The sequence below is a fragment of the Lampetra planeri genome, chromosome 19 (assembly GCF_965212315.1).
Source record: "Lampetra planeri chromosome 19, kcLamPlan1.2.h2, whole genome shotgun sequence".
Taxonomy (NCBI): Eukaryota; Metazoa; Chordata; class Hyperoartia; order Petromyzontiformes; family Petromyzontidae; genus Lampetra; species Lampetra planeri.
The window spans coordinates 11,522,565-11,548,481 of NC_136125.1; the positions used below are offsets into that span (position 1 = coordinate 11,522,565).

Genomic DNA, 25,917 nt, shown 5'->3' on the forward strand with positions numbered 1-25,917 from the left:
CCAAGTTTGCAGTCAATAGCACATTGAGAAGTGGGTAAAAACTGAGTTACAATATTTTTTGTGGATACGACAACAGACAGAGTGAGTTAAATAAAAGCGTGCAATAATAAAAACAGGCGACGACAAGAACAACAACATGCGCAAAGTCTCGCCACTTTAGTATGTGAAGTATCATTGTTAATGTTTCGCGATTTAGATTGTTGTGTTTATTGGGATGCGAATTTAAAGCTGATCTTTGACGCACCCACAATGTTGTTGGTCACGAATGTGGAACCCCATGATCTTGCTGAGCCCTCTCGGCCTTTTGCTTGGTTTGTTCATGTCTAGTGCCGCCAGCAAGTGCAACACCACCCTTAATCGTATTCGTTGCTTCTTCAGGAAAAAACTCAAACGAGTCTCTGGACTTAATCACAGAGGGACAACTATTTCAAATATGTGGGGACTGTTGTATATTTTTTTCAGTACAGTATTGTTTGGAGGAAACCAGATATTGGCCAGAGATGACCCACATACCCAAGGAGAACACATTGCAATCCCTTACATGATGAACATACTTGTTTAAAAATAAAGGTCAAAAGTACAGTTTATATGGTGACACTCTAATAATAAAATAACGTGGCCAACTTCCGTTTTTCTATTGGACTTAAAGGGACTTCACAACTGTTTAATGTTATGAGCATGATCCCGGGATAAATGCGTGTTGTGACTTCACACAAAACTCAACAACAAAAAATCATCATTAGTGTTGTCGTGGAGAATGACTAACAAAATACATAAGGTAAACACCACGTCTCCTTTACATGTCTGTCCCTCCACATAAACAAGTACGCTTGACAATTCCCATACATTGTAAGGACTTTTGGCAGTACACAATGTACAGTAAGCAGCACCGGCGCAATCCTGTTTTAACTGATATTGTGCACTCCCAGAAGGCAACGTAGTTTAACAGTAAATGTTAAAAGGTTATTTTTGTATCGACATTATACGTGGTGAAAGTAGATATGTAAAGGATATATATAGTGTGCTTATATTTGTAACATTCATGCTGCGTTTACCAGAGCGTAGCCAGACATGCAATGGGAATACAAAAAATGCAGACAGTTTCAACAATGGCTTTTCAAAAGGAATTCTGCGGAATTTCCCGGAATTCCCTGCGCCTCCCATGTTTGTTACGCTTCTGTGTGGAAATGATGCTTTTCGTGACGTTACAACCAATCCCCTCCCGCCCCGCGAGGTTTCCTGCATATAAGGAGTGCTGAAAGTGCACCAGCTTCCTCATTTTCTCCTCTGCACAAGCGCCCGTCGGCAGCTGAAGCAGCAAGTACATCCCAACTGGTGAGTGTTTCGCTTTTCAAGTCTCGAAGTTGGTAAAAACGTGTATATTTAACAATATATTAAACACATTAATACAGTACTCCAAAAACTAAAACTAGTTTGTGTTTTACCAAGGCCACCTGAGCTACATAGCTCGTTTTCAGACGCGACCTGACCACGAACAATATTTATAGCGCAAAAGAAGTGACTTATCACATGGACATTTATAGCAGCCAAATACTGTAAACTCGCGTTTCTAAAATGTGTAGGGAAAACCCGGAGGGGCCGGGAGAAAAATCCACGCGACCACGGGGAGAGAGACACACGTAAACTCCGAATATACAGCAGCAGCAGGCGTCAGGGTCGGGATCGAACCCACGACCTCCTGTGTACCAGGCGAGGTAGTTAACATCTCCTAGCCACCGTGATGATGATGATGAGAGAGAGAGAGAGAGACACGCAAACTCCAAATATACAGCAGCAGGCGTCAGGGTCGGGATCGAACCCACGACCTCCGGTCTAGCAGGCGAGGGAGTTAACATCTCCTAGCCACCGTGATGATGATGAGAGAGACACGCAAACTCCAAATATACAGCAGCTGGCGTCAGGCTCGGGATCGAACCCACGACCTCCGGTCTAGCAGGCGAGGGAGTTAACATCTCCTAGCCACCGTGGTGATGATGAGAGAGACACGCAAACTCCAAATATACAGCAGCTGGCGTCAGGCTCGGGATCGAACCCACGACCTCCGGTCTAGCAGGCGAGGGAGTTAACATCTCCTAGCCACCGTGGTGATGATGAGAGAGACACGCAAACTCCAAATATACAGCAGCTGGCGTCAGGCTCGGGATCGAACCCACGACCTCCGGTCTAGCAGGCGAGGGAGTTAACATCTCCTAGCCACCGTGGTGATGATGAGAGAGACACGCAAACTCTAAATATACAGCAGGCGTCAGGGTCGGGATCGAACCTACGGTGTCCCTCAGTCACCCAAACAGCATTGAATGTCTATGAAGTAGAAATGAGGTTTAGAAAATTGTGACTGCAATTTTTATCTCGTAGCTAAAAATACTTGTTTTCCCCTCTACTGGTTGTACTGTTTAATGTCGTCCCGTGCCAGGTCCCTGCAAGCACTGAAACTGCACCAGCTTCCTCATTCTCCTCTGCACAAGCGTCCGTTGACAGCTGAAGCAGCCACTGCATCCAACTGGTGAGTGTTTTGCTATTCGTTTGCCAAAGTTGGTACAAAAACGTGTTTATTTAAAAATATATATTAAATCCTTTAATACAGCACTCTAAAAACTAGAACAATTGTTTTTTTTTTTTAAACCAAGCAAGGCCTACTGAGCTCTATAGCTTTTTTTCTAGAAACGACCTGGCTATCACAAATTATACCACTCAACGAAGTCGTTTATCGTGGTGAACATTTATAGCAGCCAAATGCTGTAAACGCACGTTTATAAATGAAGGAAAACCCGGAGGGGCTGGAGAAAAACCCACGTGAACACTGACAAAAAAGACACACAAACGCCAAATATACAGCAGCAGGCGTCAGGGTCGAACCCACGACCTCCTGTATACCGGGCGAGGTAGTTAACATCGCCACCACGGTGCCCCTCAAAAGTCACTCAACATGTATTGGATGTTTATTAAGTAGAAATGAAGTTAACCCGATGCAGAAAATAGTGACTGCCATTTGTTTCTCGAGCTAAAATTACTTTATTTACCCGTATTAGTTGTACTGTAATTTACGTATGGTGCGAAAGAAGTTCATACTTACATATTGCAGTCATTTATTTCAGATTTTAAATAAATTTACAATAGCAACGATCTGCATGTTGTTGCTCTATATTGCCCTGTTTATAGAATATTAACATTTAATGTATCCAAATAACGTATATAATTGACTGCAGTTGCAATCACCATATCATAAAAATAATTAAAATTAAATAAATTGGGCAAGAGTAAACAAATATAACAACCAAATTAATGAAGTGAAACCAACGAAAATGGTACCGTTTTCGGAAATGACGTTGCGGTCCAAAAGCTAAAATGAAAACAAAGCCATAAAAAACACAGAACCTAGATTGAAACAAACTAAGTTCCCAAAGATAACGGGCATCGTTCCTTCAATGCATGTCCAGAACAAACAGCCACCATTGGCCACTAGGTGGCAGAGACATAACCACAGCGCATGCCGGGCAAGGTTCACTTTAAGGGCCGCATGAAGTGTCGAAGGATCCCTGCGTGCAGAAGTTCACGGGACAAACCCAGGTATTATGTATTGACTGAAATGACTGACCGATGTGCTCCCCACTCTGCCACCTCAAACTATTTATCCGCACGGTTGATAAAATATTGTTGTGGGCCGATATTGACACCGCTGATATGAGTCATCAGCAAGTCCAATCAGCTCCACATGCTTCTGTACTGCATCAACCCTATCTCTTCTCTAACCCATGCAGCGCACATTTAGCCCCCATGGCATACGATGGCTAGGTATGCGGGTTACGGGACCTAGCCAACGCAGCCTAGCCTGTCGAAGGAGCTCACCGATGGGACTGTGTCCACAACTTTTAAAGATCTGTGAGCTCCTCACACAATCCAGCTGGGTTAAACCACATAGGACTGCCTGAATGTTTAATACTGGTGCAGATGCTCCTTTAAAAAGGGGGGGGGTCTATGTTTCGTAAACAGAAAATAACTGTGGTCAAGAAGAGAATTCCTCAAACCGATTGGAGATATATTTTAGAGAGACGTAACTGGAAAACAGCAGAATATTTAATCCGAGGGCAGTTATGGAAGACGGAGGACGTGGCGGCGGCGCTTTGGCTCTTGTCTGCTGTTCACAGGTTCACCTTCATGGGCGTCACCATTCTAATGTCGGTAAGCCAGGTCACTCCGGCGTATATTGTGGGTCAAGTCTAGCGAGAGCAATCAAGACCATGCGCATCTGAGACAATCCAATAGGGTTTGGTCTGCCTTCATTTTTAGATAAGCCACCCTGCCAGCTTCTCACGCAGTAGCATATCTCTAGAACACTAGGGTGCACTCACAATATCTTACAGAAACGGGACCCCTCTATCCGGACACACATAAGTCTACACCGTTCCCAAACACTCACACCCTTAAAATAAAGCACGTTTAGCCTTAGATGGCGTTTACCACCCGCTTTGGGCTACATTTGCCACACCCCGACTCCAGGTGAAGCTCGATCACCCCGCGCGTCGTGGGCCACCACCGGCCTGACACCGTCGCCAGAGCAGAGGAAGGGAGCCAGCGCCTGCTAATAGCATGAATAATGCCATCTATCAGGACCAAATCTCATATACAGCCATTACCAAGCAAATGAAACGTAACTACCAAGCAAAATCCAACATCAATGAACAAAATAATGTGTGCACAAATGAATACACAAATTAAGATGTGCACAAACAACATAAAAGTAATTACAACAAATAAATTAGTCCAATGTCACATCCCAGACCACAATCCCAACTTCCCAAACAAGTCAGGAAATTTTCACAGGAGGGGGCGGACACAGTGTGGTGAGGCCTTCATCCCAGCAGTGTCTTGATAAAGAGCTGTGTATTGTTATTATCACCCTTAAAGCTATAGCGAACTTTTAAACAAATACGTTTCACGTGACTTGTTTACAGTTATACAAGTGTATGATTGTGCTTTCTATGCCGGTAGATCATACGCGGGAGTGTCTACCGTACAGACATGCAGCTTGCAGGAGGCGCAACCCCGAAGAACAACACCATGTACACCATGTTCCACGGCACCAGCGAGGATGGGGCCAGAGCCATCATCGCGAAGGGCTTCAAACAGTCCACTGATGGCATGCTGGGCCCCGGGGTGTACGTGAGCCGGGACATTAATAAGGCCAGTAAGTATCCGTTAAACCTACCGCGTGACGAGAGGGTGATTCTGCAGCTCAAAGTGCGTGTGGGAAGAGTGAAGAAGATCGACAGACAAGGCCACCCTTTGCAGAAGACGTGGCATGATGAAGGCTACAACACCGCGTGGGTGCCACCCAACTGTGGGATGGTATCCAGTGGGCTTGAGGAAGACTGCATCTGGAACCCGAAGAGAGTGAAAGTCATTCGACGGGTCCCAACGCCTCCAGAGGATGACGGATTTTGCATAATTATGTAACGCGGAATCCTATTATCAATTGCTTGTGTCCTAACAACGATGCATCCTTCCACATTCACCAGTCTTCCATATTCAGATACAAATACAAATCAGTCGCATTTGGGTGGATGCAGGAGGTAAATATGTTGTCCAATCGAAGCTTAATTTACAGTCCGCAATATACAAGCCTAATTTTTTTCAAAAACTAACACTATGCTTGAAAATATATATAATTATGAAGACACATGTACTAAACTACTGTAACTACAGGTGAATGTAAACAAGTCTAAAAATATACAACTACAGCGGTGAAACAACCCACTACTACACACGAGTACACTTCTAAATATTGTCTCAATGCAGAGCTTCCCTCTTCCCGGTAACCATTAAACGGGAGGCCAACAATGTAACCGATGGATCAGCGTTGGCCCAACATAGGCCCAACGTTCCATGTTGATGGAGTTCAAACCCCAGACTGGGCTCACTCTGTGCCCCTTAAACCTGTTTAAGGAGGCTCTGCCTCTTAACCTTCATCATGTTATGCTTCTAATGAGCCCCCCCCCCCGGAACCCTATCCAAAACCTCCAGTAGGTTCTAGCCAATCGACCACTGTCTCTACCCACAACTTGATTTCACAGGTGTGGGGCTGGTGCTAAAATGCCCACAACCTCCAACGCAACCACGCACCCTGCGTTATTTAATTCGCACGTTTCTATTTGTATATCAGGGATTATCGAGTAAGTTCCGTCCGATCACCAGCCTCTTGTAATCCAATCTGGGTCTTGGCTTCTGCAGGTGGCACACAGTGAATCATACCATGCAGACCTTCTCCACTAACAGCGTGCACTCGCATGATCTGAAACACTGGCCTACAATTTTGTCAATGTATCCTTCTGTTTCATCTGTTAACATGTGCCCCGTATTTGTATTAGTTTTTATAGATGTTATGCAAATTACTTAAATGGGTAACTTGCGATGTATCTACAAACATTATTCAATTGCCTTCAATCAGTGTGGAAATGTCCCATTGAGTGTGGGTGTTTTATTCTCATAAGGCCCCGTGGTATAGAGAACAGTCTTCAACTTTTGTCTACTGTCTCTCTGGCTTCGCTATGTATGTGCTATGAAGGAGCATTTTAAGATCACGTTCTTGAGAAACGTGAGTTAATTGAGCTTACGCACCACTGCCAAATGCAGCATTGAATTTCCATCTATCAAATGCGTGAGAATGTTCCACGTGTTTGGGCGTTTCATTCAGCAAGGACTGCACCTCACCCCGAAGACGGGGGTTGTGTTGTCTAGGAATCGCAAGTAAAAGGAAATCATATTCACAGTACGTTCATCACGAGTGTGGGGATACGGCTGGCGTGGCACGGCGTCTGCGTGACGTATTCATGGCCACTGATCCATCTGCCCAAGTCGTGGTTTATTTTTTTATGTTGTTCAATGTTAATTTTGTGCGTACTGTTTACCTTCATATGGTTGCCTTGTACATCATCCTGAGATGGTCTTGTATTTAGACGCAATGTATGTTCAAATAGTATTGCTGAATACTGCTTCTGTGAAAAATAGGGTTGGCTGTCAACCAGAATTGGTTTTGAGGGCTAAAGAGGTGCAATAGTGTGCGTGGTAAGAGACGTGCTGGGTAATCTTGTATGGATAAAGGGGATACATAATGGGGTTCTGCGAGGGATAGCATTAGTGCCCTACCGGCTGGCTGTAGTTTTCAGTGGCAGTATTGCGTAATGCGGTGTCAACAATGAGATTATAACGGTGACCAAGAAAACAAAGGGAATATCTCCATCATTCACGTGGGGTTTTTTTCTTTCTGGGAACTAGTTTAACATTTACAATTGTGTTTGCTGAATGGTGTATATTCATTAATACACGAATTGGCAGAATTTTGTTTCATTGACAAATATTTAAATATATATAACATTTAAGTCAATTATCTCATATTCCTTGCAAACCAGTGTATTCCAGCAGCAATTGGTATATGTAGAACTTTAAAAAGTAATATTTCAAATAACTTTTTTAAAAACACGCTTTAATAAAATGTACTTGTAATGGCAGAACTCCACTACTCCAGGAAGTGGCCCCGAAGCTTGCCATAACGTAAGGGGGCGTGGTCATTTAGAGCCAACGTCAGTTGAGCGTCGACAGTAAGACCCAAGCCGAAACATAACATAAAAAAAGAGTGATTAAAAATATCATTTTTTTATGATAGAACATAGTATTGTCATCAGTATGACATAAGTATACCAAGTTTGCAGTCGATACCACATTGGGAAGTGAGGATACAACAACAGAGTGAGTTAATCAAAAGCGTGTAAATAATAAAAATACGCACTGATGTACCACAAGATTAGGTTTTTATATATTTTGACAATATAATAAACTCTATCCACTCCCCCCCAACCCCACCTTTTTGCAACCGGCACCACGACCACACTGACGCTATCTCGCTCAGACCAGCTTGGCGGGGAACAGGGAAAGTGGCACTGCCTTTAAAAATCCGTGACAAAAAAACAAAACGTGCGTCTGGAGGAGGAGGGGCCTACAAGGGAAGGGTTGGGGCCTAGAGGGGTGGGTGAGGCTTGTCAATGCATGAACCTCGCTGTTTAATATTATTTGGGTCTTTCGGTAAAGTAACGAAGATAGGTTAAAACATTTTTTAAATAAAGGATTTTTTTTATTCATTTTTTATTAATCATTAATAAATGTACTTTTACATTTTTGAACCTTATTTTATTTTACTTTCTACGTGACTTTACCGAAAAAACCTAAGATGATTCCTTGCAGTCACGAAAGCTTCAAATCTAGAACTATCTACGTGACTTTACTGAAAGACCCAAAGAATATGAATTCTTGCAGTCACGAAAGCTTTAAGTCAAATTTTTTTTCTCGCTGTTGAAGGAAGTGAACATGACAATACAACTGTAATCAAATAAGTATAACAGGGAACAATGTAATACCTCAAATATGGCCACAGGCCCACTAGTTTAATGAATAATCTGAAAGGAATGGTATATAATCGCTTTCAGACACAGTGGTGGAAATTTTTAATTGATTTCTCCATTTTTTACGTTTTATTTTCAGAACGTGTTCGTTTTCATTTTGTTGAATATGAACCATAATTTACAAGACCTGTCTGGCGTCTTGTGTTGTAGGTTATGTTCCAATGCAGCAATCTCATACACGTGTACACGAAAATGCTCATTTAGCCATTTCAAATTTAAGATTTTCACTCGGGTGTTTTGGTGTCAGGTTAAGCCATGCCCGGCCGCCTTTGTCTCTCCAGTGGCGATGTTTACACACCACACCAGGTACTCATGAGGCCCAGGACCGGTTCAAATAATTGTCAGTGGTGTAATGCGAGCGTAAATGGGGTTGTTGCTGGCCTCTGGTCCAATCACGCGGCCCGGGGCATTGGGGGGCGGAGCCTGGTCGGAGCCAGCAGGGTAGTATGGGAAGGCCGGATCTGACGATCCGGAAGGGGAGGAGTCAGGGTCACGTGGGGGGAATGTATTTAAGTGGGAGCCCGGAAGAGATCGGGGCAGTCGGGGAAGTTAGGAGGCTGAGCCACTTCGATTTAAAGCTTTCGTGACTGCAGGGATTCATCTTCTTGGTTCTTTCGGTAAAGTCACGTAGAATGGAAATAATAAAATAATAACGCTGTCTCCCCGACAGACCTGGTCTTCACCTGAGGACGGCTGCTTGCATTGTGGCCGAAACATCGTGAGAATTATTTTATTATGTTTTATTTTATTATTTCCATTCTACGTGACTTTACCGAAAGAACCAAGAAGGCTGAGCCACGTTGGGTGGTGAGAAAAAATCCGCGCCATCGGCCACGTGGCTGAAGCACCTCAGCACGCCGTCGGCCAGCGGTGTGCGGAGTGCGGGAATAGAGGAGCTAACGGAAGAGCGTGCGGGGCACGCGAGAAAGAGCGTGTGTAGCACGCGAGAGAGAGAGCGTGCGTGGCACGCGAGAGGGAGCGTGCGCGGGGCGCGTGCGAGACGACACTGGTCCGAGAGGAGGCCAGTGGGGGTGCGGAGAAGAACCTGAATAAAAGACAAACGGAGACCAGCATCGCCTTACGAAGTCTTTTATTACACTGGTATTGACTATGAGCTAATTTAGCCATTTACAATTAAACAAGGGTGAGAAACCCTGACAAAGTTTAATCATGGACTCAAAAATCATGGATATTCAGGAAAGGCTACAAGATGTTGCGAGTTGTTAACTTCCTGGCCTGGTATGCGGGAGTTTGTGGGTCCCGACTTTAACGCATGTATATTTGGACTTTGCTTGTCTCTCTCCATGGTCGCATGGATGTTTTTTTCTGGTTCCTCCAGTTTTCCCTCCACATTGAGAAACGTGTGTTTCGGGTATCTGGCTGCTATAAATTTCCACGTAATCAGCCGCTTCGTTGTGCTATGTTGCCAGGTCGCTTCTGATAAAGAGCTGTATCGCTCAGTGGGTCTTACCTCGTAAAATAAAAAAAACTGTAACAGTATGTATACTTTGTATACAGGGATAAGGGCACATAAGGCATATTGGTGAAGTGTAAGACTGATCTCATTTGACTTCGTGACTGCAGGAATTCATATTCTTGGATCTTTCGGTAAAGTCACGTAGATAGGTTCAAAGAAAATAATCAAAAAATGACAGAAAACTACGACGTTTCAATCGCAACGCAGGCGGTCATCTTCAGGAAAAAGAAAATAATATTTTTGATTATTTTCTTTGAACCTATCTACATGACTTTACCAACAGACCCAAGAATATCATCTCATTTGCTTTGCTTTCACGAGTACGGTCCAAAGCATGAAGTACCGTCACAGATATTCCCATAATGGTAGGGCAGCCTGAACCGTAATCAGCCACCAGCAACTCTGAATTAATCTCACATGTTGGCAGGTCTAACAATACCGGATGTTAATTATTGGGTAAATAAGACCCCTTCTAGATTTCACCACTGCAACATACACAACGTGCTCGCTGGGTCCAAACAGAAAAGTTAAACTGCAGTGAAAACTGATACGCGTTGGTAGATAGTTGGCTTGAGTTGGGCAAGACAAGGGCGAGGGAGGAGGATAGAGAAAGTCGTTGATCTTTCAATGTGGATGCAGGGAGAGAGTACATTCAGCCTCAAAGCGATGGATCTTATAAGGGCGGTTCGTCTCGTGTCAAATTGAAATGAAATAAGATATGCGATGGGGGAGTCTGTCGTCTCATTCCTTATTTGGTAACAAATGTGCAAGTGGTGAAAGGCGATAACAGCATGTATACCCAAGAGGTACATGGAAGAGGGTGGTCGTGCAGATTCTCAGGGTTTTTTGTGTTAGGTTAAGCCATTAAGTGTTCGGTTTCATTAATTCGGGTGAAATCACAATAATAGATCTGAGAATTAAATATTTGAACGTTTTGCCCCTTTGTGTAAAAAGCAACAAATTAAAACATATTCTGCATTCCCTGCCATAACAATGTTGGCAGGGAAATCCCCAAACTTCCCCCTGCCTGGTGTTTCACTAAACTTCCCCAAGTCCCCTCGGAGTCGCGATCATGTATTGGCAGCCGTGGCGTGCACTCTTGACCTGCCAACGTCGTCTGGGGACTTTGCATGAACATAAGACTTTATAGCAGCCCCTCCCCCCCCCCTCGGATTAGCTGACGTTTGCTCACCTTCTGTTTGCTAGCTTTACATTTACTTACAAATTCCATCCCTGACCCCGCCCACTTACGCTTGGGTGTAGCCACCACACACGAATATAACCTCTGGTGGCAGTAGCTCTCTCGCTACATTCCCTCTTGCCTCAGCAGTCCGCCAGCTGTATTGTTTCACATGAGGACGATAGCTTGTGTTGCTATCGAAACGTCGTGATCTATTATTTTCCTACCTACGTAACTTTACCGAAAGAACCAAAGAGTATTCACAATGTAATTAACTCAACTTTTAGGTGCCGAGAAATTGTTCTTTCGAATGTTTATTTGCGATGAAATGCTCATCTCACGATTCCCTCTCTGGTCAATTGAATTATACCCATAATTCCAGCAGCGGCTCGTGACAATTACACTAAGTGGGACTGTTGTGAGTGACCTCTGAAAAGACGGTGTTCTAATTAAGAAAAAACTCGTCATGTTATTGGCCTTCCCGTGAAAGTCATACAACCGACTTATCTACCAACGGTAGGCATTTGTAAAAACATACGCAAACAAAACAACAAAGCACTCAAATGCAGTCCCCATGACTCATGTCCACACTACACAACCCCTTTAGCACTGCTAAAAGACGTGAGTTGCTACACGTTCACAGTGCATCCCCAGCGTCGTGACATCGTCTCTCATTACAGGCGTGGGTGAAGTTTTCACCGCCCTGAATGGGTCTCAAACAGCGTGGCTAAATGCTAGAAGCTCATCGCAAAGAATGAAAGGAAATCTGACTCGGGACTCCTTCATGGCCGCCGCGAGACCGCCCCGAGGCCTCCCTGAGGCAGAGACTGTAGTGTTGCAGCGGTTTTCTAATGTGAACAACTTAATGTTATCTTCATTAGGTAATTCACGTTGAAATAATAAATTTTTCTAAAGAATACAAAACATTTATCGAAAAGTATTTTTATTACAAAAACATTTCTCATCTCCAGCTGCTTGGAGGGGGCAGCGCCCCAACGCCCCTAATGGACGAACCGTGCCTGCACGATTCCCCGTTTAAAAAATAAAATCACTTGCACCAAACCCCTTAACACGTGCATCCCGTTCGCACCGCCCAACGCCGGCTCAAATTTGGTGCATAAAACCTTTTCGAAAGTGATGGAAGGGAAGTGCCTTAGAGATATGGCCTACAAACAAATAACCCAGAATGCACAAGATCTCATTAAATATTGGAAGCCAAGCAGATTTTGAGCCTGGACAGCGCCTGCGGGAGCAACCACCAAGCACAAAGAGGTTGCCGGAGAGCAGTCGAGGGCATTGCAGCAAAACCAACTGCCTCTCTTCACTTGCTGCCACGTCTACGCTCCCCGCCTTCACCAACTCTATCGTGGGTGAAGTATGGTCAAATGACCCCACGCGAGGCCCCTCGTCCAACAGTGGATGCACACAGGGGCTTGTACAGGAGCTTGTACAAGACACGCTCTGCCTGCGCCGTGCTTATTGCGAACGTGAAGCAGTGTTTCTCAGAAATGATGCCGTTCCTGATAATAGTTCGATAACGTACAACCCCTCCCCCCAACCACCACGCTCGATACGAATGCAATCCCCGTAAAAAAATGTCTGCACGAGGTCCCTGCATAGTGCCACAAGGAGCGTTTGAAAACCTACACCACACCAGCGTCTTCACCTCCTCTGAACAAGCATACCGTTGGCAGCCGAACCAGCAACTGCATCCAACTGGTGGCGTGTGGCTTGTTATTGCAACATCGTCAGCGTTGGTAAAAACGCGCGTTATCACGCACTACAATCTTTAATCCTCAATTGTTTAACGGTCACCCAACCAGCAAGGAATGTTTATGAAGTAGAAATGAGTTCCAAACTACGTGTAACATTTGGCCTGCCATTCGTATATTGGTATTAAAAAATACAATTTTCATGCAATGGTTGAGATTTAATTAATTGATAATTTCATTGCTCCGAAGTGTTCTTTAGAGCATATTCTAATTTACGGTGTTTAAATAATATGTATATTTAACTGACTGTCGTTGCAATAACGATGTATGTCTCGGCCTCGCTGTGCACTGCATTGCACACCATATCCGACTCCAAACCTCATTTATTGAATTTAACGAGGTAAAACTGGTGAGAAACAGCACAGATACAGCATCTGTTAATACCCGGAAACACCAACACAATGATCAGACCATTGTCTTAGATAACATGTTTCTCAACAATAGACCCTGGATGGGCCAGGCCCCTACGTTACCACAGAATAACTATACAAGAACATAAGCTGCTGTGTTACATGAAGGCACATCGTGTATTCATCACACTGCACCCCAAATGTACAGTATTACACATAACACTAAAATTGTGGATGAGATATTTCATCATCCTTGCTCTCAGGATCGCAATATAGTTACTTGGGTACAAGTTTGACTCGACTTATTAAATTACAAGTAACATTCACAATAAGGAAAGTTGCAGGCTTCGTTGTTAACTAGGCCTCATATTTATCATAACAATTTAACAGCATTATAAAGGCATTTACAGCATTATAACGGTCATTCTAACATAACAGCATTCCCAGTATTACAAGAACATAAACGAACTTACAAACAATGCTTCTTAAAGTCTCACAAAGGACAATTGCGGCTGGCTTCAATGGGACGCGATGTGTGCCGCCATCTTGAACTCTGTGTAATGGCGGACCCCCAGCCTCGTGGCTGAAAGGCTGTCAAATCGTAACTACCTGGTCACGTGACCAAGCTCAGCATCAAAAACAGGAAATTCCTGTGTACTCACACCCCCACATCTGCCGTGAGGCAAAACACCTGCCGTAAGGCAGAACAATGTCCTTTATACAATGATAATAATCTAATCATCAACAATAATAATAATCACAATGAACCGAAATGATCATTGCGTAAAATAAACTGAAACCGATTTCCCAGAAAAAAGGAAACGCTATTAAGGCATGCATTTGTGAAATGTTTGGTTTTGCTTAAGCCATGTGCAGTCCACTACGTTTGCAGTTAGTGGTGAGCATTCATAGCAACTTTTGTGGCACATTCCGAAGTTACACTTACAATGAGTTATGCATAATTTTACAACTCAAAATAACGTTGTATTAATTGTGCTGTAGGTATACAGTGGCTAGGCACGTGGCCACTCATTTACGGAAAAGCATGGTTCCTCGTCTCTCTCCATGTCTGTGTCTCCGTGTGTCAACGAGTAAATTCACCTGGTTGTGTGTGTGTGTCCACTGTGCAGTGGCATCTCCCTCCTCAATGTGTCGGGAAAGGTCCGAGAGCAAGTATTATTCAACATCGCCTTGCCAGGCACACTGAGGAGAGGCTTGCGGAGCCCCAATGTGGGCGGTCCTGCACAGATGCCATATTTTCTGTCCTTCTGCTACAGCAGAGGTGACCTGGTCAAGGTATATGGATACCATCAGTAGGCCTGGGCTGTGGGTTGATTGTGCTTTCAGAGTCCCTGACTCTCTGCTTACAATCATGAAGGATAATCATGATGGCGAGCATGCCCAGGTAAAACTACATGGCCGGGAGTCGAAGCCATTCCCTGTTCACCTTGTGGTGTGACAGGGATGTCCTCCGGCTCCCACATTAAATATCCATTTCGACCACGTAGTTCGTGAAGCCTTTGGTGGCTGTACCGGAGGAATTTCCTTCTGGTACAGATACAATGGGAGGCTAATCAATGCCGGGTGCGGTCAAAGGATGGCTCCGTATTGGTCAACCATGTTATGTATTCTGATGATCTGGTGATTGCTGCTCACTTACAAGTTTGAGGCGCTGCTGCTGAACCTGGAGCGTGCCACCAAGAGGTCGGCCCTCTCCATGAACCCCACCAAAACTGAGCACCTGCTTAGGTATTTTGTACCATCAGATACTCAACCCCCACAAATCTCAATTGGTGATGGGGCAGTTGTGGAGAGAAGTGTGCTCATGACCAGCTCCGGTTTGACAGCAGAGGTCTCACTCAGAATTAGTCGAGCGGCATTATCTTTTCATTGGCTGCATAATGCTGTGTGGAAGCTATCTGGTATATCGCCCCACACAGAGCTTCGGGCCTTCTTGGCCACGGTCTTTGCTTGTGAAATGTGAACCCCCCCTAATGGAACATCTTGGCCGGTTAGGAACAATTATGCTGGCCTGGGTTAAACCAGGCTGGATTGTGTGAGGAGCTCACAAATCCTTGAAAGATCTGGACAAAGTCCAATCCGTGACCTCCTCCGGCAGGCAAAGCTGCATTGGCTGGGTTATGTAGCCCGCATGCCCAGCCACCGCATGCCTAAACAGCTTTTGTTCGGCCCGATAGGGGGGGGCTAAAGAGATGGAGTGATGTCGTACAGGAGGATGTGGAGCTGAGTGGACCTGCCGATGACTGGTACCAGCGGTGTCATGATCGGCCTCTGTGGATGAAGCTTGTGAAAGACGCTGGGTGGCTAAAGCACAGCAAATTGGCACAGTCGGGGGCACAAGTGGTGCATTGGCCAGTAATCTAAGTCAGTCTGTCCCGTGACCTCCTGCCAGTGGGTGTTCGACACTTCACGTGGCCTCAACGTGCACCTAGCCTGGCACAAGCGCCGTGGTGATGTCACCGCCACCAAGTGGCGAATGGCGCTTGTTGTTGTTGTGTTGCAGGAGAGCGGTAGTGTAGTGGTTAGGTTTGTTCATGAAGCCATCCAAATATATAAACATAACTTCAATCGAGAAGATGGATACAAATTGAGCAATCATTGGAAGGATGTTATTAACCAGGTAAACCCTTAACTGTTTATAGTTGTTCCATATCTGCCGAGTACTAGTCTATTTTTCCGATTTAATTTCCCCCCAGCGTTTGGCATTGTTGCTGCATTGGCGTTGTTGCTTCAGTTGCATTGTTGCTGCATTGGCACTCTTGCACCGCCCGTGCCTTCTGGTGTTGTTGTTACACTTGGGCTACTCCCATCCCCAAACCCTTATAAACAGTTTGCCTTTAGAGTCGTGGTCGCAAACGGGTTTTGATTCCTTACCCGTACCCGGCCGCACCAGGGTCGCAAACGGGTACCCGTACCCGGCCGTACCCTACCCGTACCCGGCCGGGTATGGGTAGGGTACGGCCGGGTACCTGATTGCGACCACTGGGATGAAGCCATGTTGCAGGCGCGGGTGGGTTGATTCTAGGAACTTGAATTGTGAGAAGAGACAAGACATTGGGAAATGAGTGACAAACGGTTTCTCACCAGTGACGCACGGCCTACCCGTACCCGGCCGCACCAGGGTCGCAAACGGGTACCTGTACCCGGCCAGGTACGGGTAGCCGGGTATCGGGTAGGGTACGGGTATCGGGTACCCAGTTGCGACCTCTGCTTTAGAGGCTGACTCCTTTGCCTGATGACGACCGCTTGTGTTGCGATCGAAACGTCGTGATTTGTTTTATTTTTATAATTCAAATCTAGAATTGTTTTATTTTATTTCTAACTACGTGACTTTACCGAAAGAACCAAATAGTACCAATACCAGATAGATTGTTTTTCACTGGTCGAGCCACCGGAGGGACAGGCCTCCCCGTTCTCGATGAACGCGAGGTGTCTTCGCACTGCGCGAGTGCCAATCGTCGTTTTCCTCATGGCATGACGCCGACGGCACGACTGGACTACAACCGGAAAAACAGACGACGACAACAACATGCGCAAAGTCTCGCCACTTTAGTACGTGACGTATCATTGTTAATGTTTCGTGATTTAGCTTGTTGTGTTTATTGGGATGCGAATTTAAAGCTGATCTTTGACGCACCCACAATGTTGTTGGTCACGAAGCTGGAACCGCTGATCTTCTTGAGGCCTCTCGGCCTTTTGCTTGGTTTGCTAATGTCTAGTGCCGCCGGCAAGTCCAACACCACCCTTAATCGCATTCGTTGTTTCTCCAGGAAATAACTCAAACGAGTCTCTAGACTTAATCACAGAGGGGCAACTATATCAGATATGTGGGGACTGTTATAAATATATTTTTCAGTATTGTGTTTGGAGGAAACCAGAGATTGGCCAGAGATGACCCACATATCCACGGAGAACACATTGCAATACCCTACATATTGAACATATTTGTTTAAAAATAAAGGTTATAAGGTCAGCTTATATGGTAACACTCTAGTAATCAAATAACGTAGCCAACTTGCGTTTTTCTATTGGACTTAAAGGGACTTCACCCACGGTTTAATGATATGAGCATGATCCCGGGGTAAATGCGTGTTGTGACTTCACACAAAACTCAACAAAAAAATGTATCATTAGTGTTGTCGTGGAGAATGACTAACAAAATACATAAGCAAACACCACGTCTCCTTTGCATGTCTGTCCCTCCACATAAACAAGTACGCTTGACAATTCCCATACATTGTAAGGACTTTTGGGAGTACACAATGTACAGTAAGCAGCACCGGCCCAATCCTGTTTCAACTGATATTGTGCACTCCCAGAAGGCAACGTAGTTTAACAGTAAATGTTAAAAGGTGTTTTTTTATCGACACTATACGCGGTGAAAGTAGATATGTAAAGGAGATATATTGTGTGCTTATATTTATAACATTCATGCTGCGTTTATCAGAGCGTAGCCAGACATGCAATGGGAATACAAAAAAATGCAGCCAGTTTCAACAATGGCTTTTCAAAAAGAATTCTGCGGAATTTCCCGGAATTCCCTGCGCCTCCCAGGTTTGTTACGCTTCTGCGTGGAAATGATGCTTTTCGTGACGTTACAACCAATCCCCTCCCGCCTCGCGAGGTTTCCGGCATATAAGGAGTGCTGAAAGTGCACCAGCTTCCTCATTTCCTCCTCTGCACAAGCGCCCGTCAGCAGCTGCAGCAGCAAGTACATCCCAACTGGTGAGTGTTTTGCTTTTCAAGTCTCGAAGTTGGTAAAAACGTGTGTATTTAACAATATAGTTTGTGTTTTACCAAGGCCACCTGAGCTACATAGCTCGTTTTCAGACGCGACCTGACCACGAACAATATTTATAGCGCAAAAGAAGTGACTTATCACGTGGACATTTATAGCAGCCAAATACTGTAAACTCGCGTTTCTAAAATGTGTAGGGCAAACCTGGAGGGGCCGGGAGAAAAATCCACGCGACCACGGGGAGAGAGACACACGCAAACTCCGAATATACAGCAGCAGGCGTCAGGGTCGGGATCGAACCCACGACCTCCTATATACCAGGCGAGGTAGTTAACATCTCCTAGCCACCGTGATGATGATGAGAGAGACACGCAAACTCCAAATATACAGCAGCAGGCGTCAGGGTCGGGATCGAACCCACGACCTCCGGTCTAGCAGGCGAGGAAGTTAACATCTCCTAGCCACCGTGATGATGATGATGAGAGAGAGAGACATGCAAACTCTAAATATACAGCAGGCGTCAGGGTCGGGATCGAACACGCGGTGTCCCTCAGTCACCCAAACAGCATTTAATGTCTATGAAGTAGAAATGACGTTTAGAAAATTGTGACTGCCGTTTTTATCTCGTAGCTAATAATACTTGTTATCCCCTCTACTGGTTGTACTGTTTAATGTCGTCCCGTGCCAGGTCCCTGCAAGCACTGAAACTGCACCAGCTTCCTCATATTCTCCTCTGCACAAGCGTCCGTTGACAGCTGAAGCAGCCACTACATCCAACTGGTGAGTGTTTTGCTATTCGTTTGCCAAAGTTGGTACAAAACGGGTGTTTATTTAAAAATATATATTAAACCCTTTAATACAGCACTCTAAAAACTAGAACAATTGTTTTTTTTTAAACCAAGCATTGCCCACTGAGCTCTATAGCTTTTTTTCTAGAAACGACCTGGCTATCACAAATTATACCACCCAACGAAGTCATTTATCGTGGTGAACATTTATAGCAGCCAAATGCTGTAAATGCACGTTTATAAATGAGGGAAAACCCGGAGGGGCTGGAGAAAAACCGACGTAAACCACAGACGAAAAAGACACACAAACGCCAAATATACAGCAGCAGGCGTCAGGGTCGAACCCACGACCTCCTGTATACCAGGCGAGGTAGTTAACATTGCCACCACGGTGCCCCTCAAAAGTCTCCCAACATGTATTGGATGTTTATTAAGTAGAAATGAAGTTAAACCGATGCAGAAAATAGTGACTGCCATTTGTTTCTCGAGCTAAAATTACTTTATTTCCCTGTATTAATTGTACGGTAATTTACGTATGGTGCGAAAGAAGTTCATACTTACATATTGCAGTCATTAATTTCAGATTTTAAATCAATTTACAATAGCAACGATCTGCATGTTGTTGCTCTATATTGCCCTGTTTATAGAATATTAACATTTAATGTATCCAAATAACGTATACAATTGACTGCAGTTGCTATCACCATATCATAAAAATAATTAAAATTAAATAAATTGGGGCAAGAGTAAACAAATATAACAACCAAATTAATGAAGTGAAACCAACGAAAATGGTACCGTTTTCGGAAATGACGTTGCGGTCCAAAAGCTGAACTGAAAACAAAGCCACAAAAACCACAGAACCTAGTTTGAAACAAACTAAGTTCCCAAAGAAAACGGGCATCGTTCCTTCAATGCATGTCCAGAACAAACAGCCACCATTGGCCACTAGGTGGCGGAGACATAACCACAGCGCATGCCGGGCAAGGTTCACTTTAAGGGCCGCATGAAGTGTCTAAGGATCCCTGCTTGCAGAAGTTCACGGGACAAACCCAGGTATTATGTATTGACTGAAATGACTGACCGATGTGCTCCCCACTCTGCCACCTCAAACTATTTATCCGCACGGTTGATAAAATATTTTTGTGGGCCGATATTGACACCGCTGATACGAGTCATCAGCAAGTCAATCAGATCCACATGCTTCATGCTTCTGTACTGCATCAACCCTATCTATTCCCTAACCCATGCACCGCCCATTTAGCCCCCTTGGCATACGATGACTGGACATGCGGGTTACGGGACCTAGCCAACACAGCCTAGCCTGTCGAAGGAGCTCACCGATAGGACTGTGTCCACAACTTTTAAAGATCTGAGCTCCTCACACAATCCAGCTCGGTTAAACCACGTATGTATGAATGTTTAAGACTGGTGCAGATGCTCCTTTAAAGGGGGGGGGGTCTATGTTTCGCAAACAGAAAATAACTGTGGTCAAGAAGAGAATTCCTCAAACCAAATGGAGATATATTTTAGAGAGACGTAACTGGAAAACAGCAGAATATTTAATCCGAGGGCAGTTATGGAAGACGGAGCACGTGGCGGCGGCGCTTTGGCTCTTGTCTGCTGTTCACAGGTTCACCTTCATGGGCGTCACCATTCTAATTTCGGTCAGCCAGGTTACTCCGGAGTATATTGTGGTTCAAGTCTAGTGAGAGCAATCAAGACCATGCGCATCTGAGACAATCCAATAGGGTTTGGTCTGCATTCATTTTTAGATAAGCCACCCTGCCAGCTTCTCACGCAGTAGCATATCTCTAGAACACTAGGGTGCACTCACAATATCTTACAGAAACCGGGCCCCTCTATCCGGACACACCTAAGCCTACACCGTTCCCAAACACTCATACCCTTAAAATAAAGCACGTTTAGCCTTAGATGGCGTTTACCACCCGCTTTGGGCTACATTTGTAACACCCCGACTCCAGGTGAAGCTCGACGACCCCGCGTGTCGTGGGCCACCACCGGCCTGACACCGTCGCCAGAGCAGAGGAAGGGAGCCAGCGCCTGCTAATAGCATGAATAATGCTATCTATCAGGACCAAATCTCATATACAGCCATTACCAAGCAAATGAAACCTAACTACCAAGCAAAATCCAACATCAATGAACAAAATAATGTGTGCACAAATGAATACACAAATTAAGATGTGCACAAACAACATAAAAGTAATTACAACAAATAAATTAGTCCAATGTCACATCCCAGACCACAATCCCAACTTCCCAAACAAGTCAGGAAATCTTCACAGGAGGGGGCGGACACAGTGTGGTGAGGCCTTCATCCCAGCAGTGTCTTGGTAAAGAGCTGTGCATTGTTATTATCACCATTAAAGTCATAGAGAACTTTTGAACAAATACGTTTCACGTGACTTGTTTACAGTTATACAAATGTGTGATCGTGCTTTCTATGCCGGTAGATCTTTCGCGAGAGGGTCTACCGTACAGACATGCAGCTTGCAGGAGGCGCAACCCCGCAGAACGACAACGTGTACACCATGTACCACGGCACCAGCGAGGATGGGGCCAGAGCCATCATCGCCGAGGGCTTCAAACAGTCCACTGATGGCATGCTGGGCCCCGGGGTGTACGTGAGCCGGGACATTAAAAAGGCCAGTAGGTACCCGTTAAACCTACCGCATCACAAGAGGGTGGTTCTGCAGCTCGAAGCGCGTGTAGGAAAAGTGAAGAAGATCGACAAACAAGGCCACCCTTTGCAGAAGACGTGGCATGATGAAGGCTACAACACCGCGTGGGTGCCACCCAACTGTGGGATGGTGCCCAGTGGGCTTGAGGAAGACTGCATCTGGAACCCGACGAGAGTGAAAGTCATTAGACAGGTGCCAACGCCTCCAGAGGATTACGGATTTTGCATAATTCTTTAATGCGGAATCCTATTATCAATTGCTTGTGTCCTAACAACGATGCATCCTTCCACATTCACCAGTCTTCCATATTCAGATACAAATACAAATCAGTCGCATTTTGGTGGATGGAGGAGGTAAATATGTTGTCCAAACGAAGCTTAATTTGTATTCCGCAATATAAAAGCCAAATTTTTTTTCAAAAACTAACACTATGCTAGAAAATATATCTAATTATAAAGAGACATGTACTAAACTACTGTAACTACAGGCGAATGTCAACAAGTTTAAAAATATACAACCTCAGCGGTGAAACAACCCACTACTACTCAAGAGTACACTTCTAAATATTGTCTCAATGCAGAGCTTCCCTCTTCCCAATAACCATTAAACGGGAGGCCAGCATTGGTGTGTGGCTCTAACCGATGGATCAACGTTGGCCCAACATAGGCCCAACATTCCATGTTGATGGGCTCACTCTGTGCCCCTTAAACCTTTTGAAGGAGGTTCTGCCTCTTAACCTTAACCATCTTATGCTTCTAATGAGCCCCCCCCCCCCCCCCCGGAACTCTATCCAAGTTTGGAAACCTCCAGTAGGTTCTAGTCAATCGGCCACTGTCTCTACCCAGAACTTGATTTCACAGGTGTGGGGCTGGTGCTAAAATGCCCACAACCTCCAACCCAACGACGCACCCTGCGTTATTTAATCCGCACGTTTCTACTTGTATATCAGGGATTATCGAGTAAGTTCCGTCCGATCACCGCCTCTTGTAATCCAATCTGGGTCTTGGCTTCTGCAGGTGGCACACAGTGAATCCTACCATGCAGATGTTCTCCACTAACAGCGTGCACTCGTATGATCTGAAACACTGGCCTACAATGTTGTCAATGTATCCTACTGTTTTATCTGTTAACATGTGCCCCATTTTTGTATTAGTTTTTAGATTTTATGCAAATTACTTAAATTGGTAACTTGCGATGTATCTACATACATTATTCAATTGCCTTCAATCACTGTGGAAATGTCCCATTGAGTGTGGGTGTTTTGTTCTGCCCCGTGGAATTGAGAACAGTCTTCAACTTTGGTCTACTGTCTCTCTGGCTTCTCTATGTATGTGCTATGAAGAAGGACCATTTTAAGATCACGTTCTTGACAAACGAGAGTTAATTCAACTAAGGCACCACTGCCAAATGCATCATTGAATTTCCATCCATCAAATGCGTGAGAATGTTCCACGTGTTTGGGCGTTTCATTCAGCAAGGACTGCGCCTCACCCCGAAGACTCGGGTTGTGTTGTCTAGGAATCGCAAGTAAAAGTATATCATAAACAAATTCACAGTACGTTCATCACGAGTGTGGGGATACAGGTTGCGTGGCATGGCGTCTGCGTGACGTATTCATGACCGCTGATTCATCTGCCCAAGTCGTGGTTTATTTTTTTATGTTGTTCAATGTTAATTTTGTGCGTACTGTTTACCTTCATATGGTTGCCTTGTACATCATCCTGAGATGGTCTTGTATTTAGACGCAATGTACGTTCAAATAGTATTGCTGAATACTGCTTCTGTGAAAAATAGGGCTGGCTGTCAACCAGAATTGGTTTTGAGGGCTAAAGAGGTGCAGGAGTGTGCGTGGTAAGAGACGTGCTGGGTAATCTTGTATGGATAAAGGGGATACATGATGGGGTTCTGCGAGGGATAGCATTTGGGCCCTACCGACTGGCTGTAGTTTTCAGAGCGGCAGTATTTCTTAATGCGGTGACAATGAGATTATAACGGTGACCAAGAAAACAAAGGGAATATCTCCATCATTCACGTGGGTTTTTTTTCTTTCTGAGAACTAGTTTAACATTTACAATTGTGTTTGCTGAATGGTGTATATTCATTAATACACGAATTGGCAGAATTTTGTTTCATTGACAAATATTTAAACATATATAACATTTAAGTCAATAATCTCATATTCCTTGCAAACCAGTGTATTCCAGCAACAATTGGTATATGTAGAACTATAAAAAGTAATATTTCAAACAACTTTTTTAAAAACACGCTTTAATAAAATGTACTCGTAATGGCAGAACTCCACGACTCGAGGAAGTGGCCCCGAAGCTTGCCATAACGTAAGGGGGCGTAGTCATTTAGAGCCACCGTCAGTTGAGCGTGGACAATTAGACCCAAGCCGAAACATAACATATAAAAAAATGTAAAAAAATCTAGAATTTTTTTGATAGAATATAGTAATGTCATCAGTATGACATAAGTATACTAAGTTTGCAGTCGATACCACATTGAGAAGTGGGTTAAAATTGAGTTACAAGATTTGAGGATACGACGACAACAACGAGAACAATGACAATGACAACGAGCGTGTAAAATTGGAATCATCGAGAGTATTCTATATGGATGAAGCGCTCTACCTAGCATTTACCGTTATAAACCTTTTTCATGTAGTAGTACCCCAGTAATTAACCCTGTAATCGGGTAATTTGTATGGGGTAAGGGTAAAAGGTAGGGTAAAGGTAGGCTCGTTGCTTTTTACCTTTTACCTTACCTGCTAAAGGGTAAAAGGTAGGGTAGAGTGATTGTATTGTGGTAAGGTAAAAGGTAGGGTAAAGGTAATCTCTTTGTTTTTACTTTTTAACTATTACCTTACCTTGCCGAGGCCTTCGTCTGGAGGCGGGGCCTACAAGGGAAGGGGTGGGGCCTAGAGTGGTGGGTGAGGCTGTCAATCCATGAACCTCGCTGTTTAAATATTTGGGTCTTTCGGTAAAGTAATGAAGATAGGTTAATTTTTTTAAATAAAATATTTTTTAAATAATTTTTTGATTAATCATTAATAAATGTACTTAATTCTAGATTTGAAGCTTTCATGACTGCAAGGATTCATACTCTTAGTTCTTTCGTTAATAAATGTACTTTTACATTTTTTACATTTTTGAACCTATCTACGTGACTTTACTGAAAGACCCAAAGAATATGAATTCCTGCAGTCACGAAAGCTTTAAGTCAATCTTTTTTTTTTCGCTGTTGAAGTAAGGAAGTGAAAGCATGATGTAATACAACTGTAATCAAATAAGTACAACAGGGAACAATTTAATACCTCAAATGTGGCCACAGGGCCACTAGTTTGATGAATAATCTGAAAGGAATTGTATATAATCGCTTTCAGATAGTGGTGGAAATTTTAAATCGATTTCTCCATTTTTTGCGTTTTAATTTTCAGAGCGCCAACATGAAAAAGACACGTGTTCGTTATGATTTTGTTGAATATGAACCATAATTTACAAGACCTGTCTTGCGTCTTAATTGTGTAATAAAAGATGTTGACGACACACAGCTTGGTCTCCGTCTCTGGTTAATTCTTGTTATGCCGCTCACACTCCGCCGATCCCGACAGTGGATTGGCTGTCTCTCTTGCGCGCCCCGCGCGCCCTTTCCGTCAATCGCACTTCCTCCTGCTCCCGCACTCCGTTGGCTGACGGTGTGCTTGGAGTCGTCTCCAGCCACGTGGCTGATGGCGCAGGAGACGCCCCACAACCCAACGTGGTCCCACTCCGTGACTACACCAACTGACCACGAGTCTCTTCTGGATCCCCCTTATATTCCGCTCACACGTCATCCTGTCTCCACCCTTCACCACGCCCTTTCCGAACCTTCCAGATTACGCCCTTCGCTTCGCGCCCCTCCGGCTCCGCCCTTAAGCTCCGCCCCTGATCTTCCGGGCATCCGATTGGACCGGAAGTGGGCGGCGGACCTTCCTATACGCCCACATTACTGGGCAACGCCCCCAATACTCTGAGCGTCTGATTGGCCCAGAGCTGAGTGGCTAAACCTCACTCACGCTCGCATTACAATTGTGTTGTAGCTTATGTTCCAATGCAGCAATCTCATACACGTGTACACGAAAATACTCATTTAGCCATTTCAAATTTCAGATTTTCACTCGGGTGTTTTGGTGTCAGGTTAAGCCATGCCAGGCCGCCTTTGTCTCTCCAGTGGCGATGTTAACACACCACACCAGGTACTCATGAGGCCCAGGACCGGTTCAAATAATTGTCACTGGTATTGGCTGCAAGTTAATTTAGCCATTTACAATTAAACAATGGTGAGATAACTGTGACAAAGTTTAATCAAGGACTCGAAAATCATGGATATTCAGGCAAGGCTACAAGACGTGGTGCGTGGTTAGCTCCCTG

General features: G+C 44.5%; 1 protein-coding gene across 1 annotated transcript; it reads left to right on the forward strand.

Annotated features, from left to right (window-relative positions):
- Positions 1 to 2,490: 2,490 nt before the first annotated feature.
- On the forward strand, positions 2,491 to 25,057 carry LOC144724126 (uncharacterized). Its single transcript, XM_078603026.1, has 3 exons — positions 2,491 to 2,497; positions 18,772 to 18,792; positions 21,278 to 25,057. The coding sequence occupies exon 3, from the start codon at positions 21,308 to 21,310 to the stop codon at positions 21,740 to 21,742; it is 435 nt and encodes a 144-aa protein (XP_078459152.1). The 5' UTR covers positions 2,491 to 2,497; positions 18,772 to 18,792; positions 21,278 to 21,307; the 3' UTR covers positions 21,743 to 25,057.
- The last annotated feature ends 860 nt before the right edge of the window (positions 25,058 to 25,917 follow it).

Excerpts from the sequence above, each read along its gene's own strand:
- LOC144724126 (XM_078603026.1), top strand. The coding sequence starts at position 21,308 with ATGCAGCTTGCAGGAGGCGCAACCCCGCAGAACGACAACGTGTACACC.